General features: G+C 43.5%; 1 protein-coding gene across 1 annotated transcript; it reads right to left on the reverse strand.

Moving 5' to 3' along the window:
• Positions 1 to 665: 665 nt before the first annotated feature.
• Positions 666 to 7914, reverse strand: LOC136549875 (AT-rich interactive domain-containing protein 4-like). Its single transcript, XM_066541298.1, has 16 exons — positions 6831 to 7914; positions 6493 to 6745; positions 6214 to 6405; positions 5638 to 5691; positions 4952 to 5040; positions 4619 to 4871; positions 4477 to 4533; positions 3448 to 3479; positions 2948 to 3080; positions 2700 to 2870; positions 1940 to 2533; positions 1704 to 1841; positions 1510 to 1608; positions 1282 to 1382; positions 1107 to 1197; positions 666 to 1026 (listed from the first exon to the last, which is right to left on the reverse strand). The coding sequence occupies exons 2-16, from the start codon at positions 6655 to 6657 to the stop codon at positions 895 to 897; spliced, it is 2301 nt and encodes a 766-aa protein (XP_066397395.1). The 5' UTR covers positions 6658 to 6745; positions 6831 to 7914; the 3' UTR covers positions 666 to 894.
• Positions 7915 to 8440: the final 526 nt, after the last annotated feature.

Below are 8440 nucleotides of genomic sequence, written 5' to 3' on the forward strand. Positions count from 1 at the left end.
CAAAGACTAGCCAAATTTACTGATTTAGCTATCCTCTAAAATAGATTTGACAAAAAAAAACACTAGAGTACTCCAACAGACTCTGTAAACTAAGAGGTTGAATGGCTAGTGGGGTAGGCTATCCAAAAATAGAGAGCGAATCAGGTGGGATGAAGAGCTACTAAATTTGGAGTCATTTTACAGAGTCTATTAGAGATGTTTTTTCCTTTAATGATAGCTAAATTTACCTTTAGAAAACGATTTAGCTAACCTCATGGAGCTGCTCTGCTTCCAAAGATTTGAGAGGGCCTCTACTTTAGGGGTCATTCGGTGCTGCTCCAACGCCACGGAACCCAGAGCAGAAGCACCCTTCAGCAGGTCCACCTCCGTATAAAACAGCTCCAGCCTCCAGCTCCTCCACGTCATCCAGAAGCGCTTCTCTCCCTTGCGGCTTCGGCAGAGCCGGAGGAGCACCCGAACCAGAAGGGTCCATTCCAATTTTAAGGTCCATGAGTTCCGAGGGTCCATTGCAATTTGGTCCAATTTTAAGGTCCATGCGTCACAGGGAAAAGAAAAGGCATCATTGCGCCAGCAGCCCAGCTTCAGGGCCTCACACTTGCATGGTGTTCCATCAAGTGTTTCTGGGAACCAGACAAGGGAAACTAAAAACACAGCGGAGATTAATATAAACAAGAAGCTTACACCCGCATCTAGCCAACTACTGCAGGAACTTGTCTGTGTTATCAGTTGTTACATGCTATATAAACCTCATAACCACTAAATTAACGAGATGATACATTCGAATACTACATACCCTGAAGGCCTTGCCCATCTTTCCATCAGCCTATTCTCTACTCTAATGACTCTTCTTCCCACAAACATGGGACCAAAGGAAAAAGAAAAAAAACAAGAAAATTAAACATTTCGTGGTACAGATGCTGCATTTGAAAAACCGTTAGCTGCTTTTGGTGGTGGTGGCTTCTTCTTGTAGTTTGCTAAGCTACAGTGGGGGCAGATGTATTCCAAACCGTCTGTCTTAGCGTAATCCTGTAAGTAAAGCACCTCATGAGATCAAGCCAAGATTTCAGGCAAGGGTGAGATCAACAAACCACCATATTATTGGTTACCTTGAAAGTGCCTAGTCCTTGTCGTCTGTCGCAACCAAAGTGAGCCCATTCACCACATAAGCCACAGTTCACCCAATCTCCAGGTGCGCTACTGGAATTACATAAAAGGTACTGTTAGATTTTAACATGATATTAGTATTGAAGCAGAAAGATTTGAAGGAAGATGCCCTCAAACCTGTGACAAAGTAAGCAGCATTCGCCATCCACATCATCATGGGCTAACTCATATTCCAACAAGTATGTCTCGTAATGCCTTTTCAATGTGTTCCCTACACCCTAAATATATACAGAGAAGTGCATAGAATTAAAACATGGCATTTCATTAGGCATTCCTGTGCTTCAGCACAAAGCTAAAAGGCAGCATCAGAAATCAAGTATCAGAGAACTGAAAATAAATACATACAGTCATTCTGTTTGTTGCAGTATGGTTACGCATCTTTGAGAAGACTTGACCCTTCCAGTTTATGCCATTACCCACATAAAATCCACCTCTAGACACCACCTAAAAATAAAGAAAATATTTATCAGGGAACATGCTGATTATACATGTCATTGGACCTCCTTAGTTCACATAAGTAAACTAGTGCAAAGAATTACCTCCTTGTACAAGTTATAAAGATCAAGGCGCTTGGCGTTAAGGATTGCATCAGGAAATTCAGCTAGTCCTCCTTGAGGTACAAGTCGATTGTGGCCCCTCTGGATTAAAAACTGCATGACATCCTTCAAGAAGTCCTCCTACAAAAAAAGGAAAAGATCACTTTCTAGACTGATTATTATGTACGGAAAACAGAACCATATCATCATCATGACTCATGAAGGTTAAAGACGTGTACCTCAGAGCATACTTGGATAGGCAACCTATCACATCCATGTTTCTTCATTGGCATTGGATTCAATTGAATGACAGGAGTATGAGATGGCCCTGATGTTGATTTTCTGTGCGTGGTTGGGGCAGAAGAAACTGAATTGTGCTTCACAGTTGGTGCAACTGGCAAGCTTGGCTTCACAATACTAGTTTCATGAAGGGATGTTTCGGGTAAACCCATAAAAGGATGCATTTGTTGCTTTCGAGAGTGAGGAATGGGCCTCATAGTTGCAGGCTTTAATTTAGCCTTGACGGCTGACAATGAGGAAGGCCCTTCCATCATATGCTTCTTGTCTTCCAAAACTCCATTTGCACCCAACAGATTTTGTTTTGATTCTGAACCCACCTTTGTTCTGTCCTTGGTAAGGGAGGCTGACCATCTTGGCAGATGAAAATATGGACCATTTTCATTAGCCAAATCTTTGCACTGACTTGTGCAAAAGAAAAGAAGACGGTCTGCATCTCGCCTCTCAAAGGAAGCAACAGGAGTACCATTTATACAACCAATACCAAGTGCAACCAAGCTCCTGTATTGTCTATCTGGCGCTAGATGCTTCAGGACCTAAATAAACATTCAAAGAATGATATTAGGTTCAAGATGAACATTACTGGTTCAATATGTAAAGCTAGAATTGCATAAGTGAAAAAAAAAATTATACAAGATCTTATCAAAACAGCATAAAATTCCAGTAGGTGCGCATTATAAGCAAACAATGTCAGAAACAAACCTGTGCTGCCCACTTAGGAAGTGACATCCAAACTTCAAAGGTTGAAGCCCCACAAGCCGTGGACATGGAAGTTAGAGGCTCACTTGATGGTAACTTGTCCTCACTATTTGAGAGAGCACGGACTAACTGGCTCTTCTCAATAATTTCATTCTTGATGTGGCTCTCTAGAAGCTGCACAGACAGGTGAGCACCATGTGACTTTGGACGGCAGGACCAAAAAACCTATCCAAGGTCAAAAGAATATATACCTGGTCATCAAAACAAGTTTGTGCGCTACCAGAAACGAGGAGTGACACATGGGAAGTACTGCAAGTAGTGACATCACAGCGCATAGTAACCATCCCACGTGGTAGAGATGCAGCTTCGAGAGGTGGTGAAGCACTGTCAGACAGGAGGAACAACAAATCAGTTTCTGCTTACAAAGACAATAATAATCTATGGCAAAGCCACATTGGCAGTAAACAACAATCTCTGTACATATGAAGGCTCCCTTCTTAATAAATAAATGAAGGCTCACTTGTTCATTTTCTTTCCCTAAATTATCTCCTAGAAGTATCGTTGACATTTTGTTTTCATGAATCGAGAAGACTGATGTACTACAGAACTAAGCATGGTCAACCAACATAATCATGCATGACAGCATGTCAAACGAATTTGGTTAGTAATTCGTGGACTCATCACATGGTATACAAAGGTAAAACCATAGAAGGATGTAGAACTTAAGAAATTAGAAAGCAATCCAAGATACCTGATTCGATTCTGCAGTTTGCTCCCACGAATCTGTCAAAAAAACATGAGCTCTTTTATATAGGAAAATCGAAAGTCCTAAGTCGTAATAACTTAAATAATCAACAACAACAACAACAACAAAGCCTTTAAGTCCCAAATAAGTTGAATAACTTAAATAATCAAGCATTAAATATTTGCACTATTGCTTTATGTGTCAGCATCCTCTAAACAATACAAAGCGATAGCCAGCTCACAGGTTTAATCACACCCCATGGTAGAGAGCAGTGTTTGAGTGCGCCTGTGGGGGTGGGGGATGGATGTCTGGACCATCCATTTCTGTCGGTTCAATCAACCTAAGACTGAGACTAACGGGAACGAAAGTTCCAGACTTCCAGTTGTTGAGTACACAACTTCCTACCCAATGTCAATACTTTTTTGTGATGAAGAATAAAGTAGCTACTAGTGTCTACACTATAGCAGCATGATTTTTCACTTTCATGTACCATACGAGCATGACGACTACCATTAAAACAAATCATAACGATTGCAGGCAACGGCCTGGATGTCGAGGGCAACAGCCCCCCTGGGCGCCATAAAATCATCGCCCCATGATAATAAGGTATCTAGAAATGTAATCTGATTAATAGAAATAGACCAAGCCATGAAACAATGGATACTGCAAATGATGTCCTATAATTTTAATTAAGGATATCACCATCGCTGCTTACCTAGTATTTCTCTATATGTAAGTGTGCCTTGGAGTTGCACATCTAATTCGATTTTGTTCTATGATCCTTACAGAAAACATCCATGAATTAAGAGCATAAATGTAACATTGCCATATATCTGAATTAATACACTGACAACAACAACAACAAAGCCTTTAAGTCCCAAACAAGTTGGGGTAGGCTATCTGAATTAATACACTAAGAAACAAAATGTCTTTTATCATTTCTAGTGAGACAATAATTTTCAAAACCATGAGTTTATTATATAAAAAGTAGTTCACACAAAAAGGTATTGCATAGCTAGAATCTTTCGTTCATACTTCAATATTCAGAAGTGCATTCAGACCATCTTCTAAAGAGCCCAATAAACAAGGATCCTGTGGGAGTAAAAAAGGGAAGCATTAGTTTGCATCGGAATAATATAACTAATCTTTAGACATAAATATTAAAGCTTTTATTTACCAAGTTGCATGGCACTCCACATAGAAGTAATTTCATGTTGATTTCTTCATCGTATATTTTTATAGCCAGGGCCACTTCAGAAGAACCTTCTTCATCAACCATTTCAGTCTCAGGTGGGCTTATATTTATTTTTGGAGCATCCCCAAGGAGACGAGGACCAAGCTTAACACTTTGCACGTGATTGTTTCTTACACAATATAGACGGAAGGATGCATGAGCAAGCTGAAAAGCATCCCAAGTATGGCTCACCGAACTGAATCCAACCAGAAGCACATTTATTATAAATAACACTTCCATTTAGATCGAACTGAAAGAGGGAGGATGAATGAATACCTTTGAACTACTGACATCAACGCATGGCGAAAATGAGATGCGGCATAAGACGAGAATGAATTTCTCCAGTATATTACATATGGGATCCCCTGAAATAAATAAATATTAGCATTACCAAAATTTCCAATTCCAGAATAATAAAATTGGTTGCCTAACACTTTAAGAGATATAAATTAAGAACATATATCAATTTGTTTTGATATAGAGGAAACAAGGTTGAATAGATTTGTAGAAATATGATAACACTTGAGGCCCTGTTTGGATCTCATTTTCATAGTGATTCTACATAGTGATGTAGAATCTGGATTCTAAAATTTTTTAAAAAAAATGAGGGGTGTTTGGATTCCGGATTATTGTTTTTTCATAGTGAGAATCTCCAAATAGCAAGGTTTGGGTAGATAATGGATTCTAGGAATCTCATTCTAGAATACTAGTGTTTGGATCTAATTCTCATTTTTTTTAGGACATCCAAACAGGGCCTAACAGCAGCATGACATTGTTGCCGAACTAAGAAAAGCAGACCAAAATGAACAATCCAAAGAAAATATGGCTACTTTGCTATGCAGCCATCTCCAAGATAACATGATCTATGAGTAGTGAACAAATAGTAATACTCTAGCTGTTGACGGATAGTAATACTCTAGTTGTTTGAAGAGATGCGATTACTGTACAGGGAAACTATCTACCTTTGAGTGAACTGCTTGGGCAAGTTTTTCACCAATAGGAACTTCCAGATATACCTGTATGCAGAGTATGGTTATCAGCAACTGTAAAAATGTTAAAGAGTTGAACCCATGTGGCAGTAAAGCCAAGATGTTGGAACATCACAAAAAGTTACACAAAATAAATGTTCCATATGCATTCCTGTGAAGTAAATGAAGCAAAACATTTTGTAGGGACATTGCTTTCCGTATATATTTCCATGATCTAAATGAAACATTTAATGTATAGGATAGGATACTTGGGCCAGTCAGGTACTTTTTTTGTATTGAACTATTCAAACTGGATTCAGCTCTAGTACTTGACCTATTCAAATGTGTGTAGCATAAGACGAGACAATCCTTACTCAAGTTGTATAGCAATTGTTGTATAATGCAATGACGAAACAAACACTGGCACAGTGACTTCAGGTTCATACAATAGAATTTACCAAAACATCATAGGTTGTCGTGCAAGTTATGCCAATGTTCATATCATGATGCAGCTAGAAACTGGTGCTGATATCACATCCTGGTATTTGCACACACTAGAGTAGAGCTTACTATCGTTGGGAATGGTGGGCTGATAAGAGTGCTAAACGCCTGCGGATCAGAGACATCGGCGTCATCCCACACAAGTGAGCCAATCTCCTTCTCATCCTCGAGCTGCTGACCCTGGATGTACAAGAAGTTTGGCTGCACCACCCGCTGCGCCTCTAGGAACTGCTCTGGTGTAGGATTGAACAGGGTGTGGACCTGCATTCAGAAGCCCCCTCATTCAGCTGACAAACAAAGGAGGGAAAGTGCAATGAACGCAATCAAGCGAGGACACCAGCAACTGACCTCCAATCTCCCAGCCGAGCTGAGCTCCGGGAACGGGTACGACGGCCGCGGCCGCTTCGCCTCCAGCCTAGACCTCGCTGCTGGTGCGCACTTCTCAGCATACTTGCCACACAGCACCGCGAGGAGCACACAGTTGTTCCGCGAGAAGCTTTGGATTTGAGACATGGCTGGCCGGCCGGAGCCTCCCCGACGGCGGCCAAGCAGGAGAAAAACCTCTCCTCCAGATCAACCCTGCTTCTTAATGGACCAAACCCTGCGACACAAAAACTGGATCAGGAATCCCCCAAAATCCAACCAAATCCGCAGCGAACCCCACGAATCTGAGCGGGCGGCCTTACCAAGACGCGATTTTGCGGCGTAATCGGCGGCGGCACGGCCTGAGTCGACGGGAAGGAGGCGGATTCGGTGCGGGGAGAAGGGGGGGGGACGAAGGGTAAAGTGCGCGAGAACACACGGAGCCCTATAAGACGATTCGCGGAAATAGCTACTGCAACAACGCGAAAGCAAATCCCAGCGCGGAGGCAATAAAAAAGAGGAGCAGTGCTTGTGGTGGTGGCGAATCGGCCCACGCCCCCATCCCAATCCAGACAAACACACACAGCGCGATCCACGGAGAGAGAGAGCCGAAACAAATCTCTCTCCAAGAACCGGAACAAGAACTGAAGCGGGATTAACCGGCGACGAAGACCACGGGGATCAGGCGAGCGGGGCTCATTACCCAGCGGCAACCAACCAACTGACAGCAATCCCGCATCACAGAGGCAGAAACTTTGGAACAGTCCCGGCTCGACCAGGGAGGCGTCAAGATTGGATTTTTGACGGGCGTGGGGAGGGCAGTCCGGAGATTCTCGCGGACTTTTCCTCCTCGGATTTTCGCCCTGCCTGCCCGCCCGCCTGCCTGCTCACACGCTCGCAATCACACGCATCGCCCAGCTTGATGAGTAGATTAGAGGAGTTGATGTGTGCCTGCTCTCTGCTGGTGCTGGTGCTGGTGCGTTGTTTTCCCCGCGCCTTTTCGTTTTCTCCTTTTCCTCCTCCGCTTCATTACTGCTGCACAAGCCAGGGGACGGCCGGAGGAAAAACGCGGATTAAAAGATTAGGAATTTCGGGAGCAGGATTGGTGAGAGGGCGAAATAATCTCTTTTTCTGGGAGAATTGTTTTTGCCGGGATCGGAATATCGGATGCTACGGCTGCTTTTGGTGTGCATGTGTGTTTGGTTGGTGCAGATTGATTCGGTGTGGCCTGTGGTGTGGCGTAGGGTTGTGATCGGGGATTCGGCTTGGCGCTCGAGCGGTCGGGCCTGCAGGGTGGGTGTGCATCGGAACTCGGATGCGTGCAACGGGTATTGCAGCTCGCGGTCGCGGCGGCTTTGGCCTTTGGGTGGGGCAGCCTGTGTTCGTGGGTTCGTGGGAGCAAACGGCCCGTTTGATCCGTTTCGGCGTGTTCCTAATCGCAGCTGTGGAGCGACTGCCCAGCTCAGCTTTAGTCAGCGACGCAGCACAGCTAACGCGCCGTCAGCGTCACAGGATGGCCGTTGGTTTCTCTGGCTGGTGGGTCCTAGGATGCTATAGACGCCGTCTGACATCTGCGTGACATAGAGGCATAGAGCCCATCGGCCCATGTGCTAGTTGGCCGTGGCCCCGTGGGGCTGTATGGCAGCTGGTGTATAAGTAGGAATAAACCCTGATCTGGAATATAAAAATAGATCGACTGCGATATTCAAGATATGCCACTAGATCCACGAACATCACCAACCATTTCCATGGACTCAACAAAAAATCAAGTACGTATGGCGAAGCACGAGAACAAGCAACGAATACTAGTAAAGGAATCTTGTATTGCGTAACAAATCCCATCATAATCACCACTAGAAAAAGACAAGAAACAACTAGATCTGAACAAAAACAACGATTTTGCCCTTCGAGGAGGAGCAACTGGAGAGATCCA

This window comes from Miscanthus floridulus, chromosome 4, assembly GCF_019320115.1.
Source record: "Miscanthus floridulus cultivar M001 chromosome 4, ASM1932011v1, whole genome shotgun sequence".
Lineage (NCBI taxonomy): Eukaryota > Viridiplantae > Streptophyta > Magnoliopsida > Poales > Poaceae > Miscanthus > Miscanthus floridulus.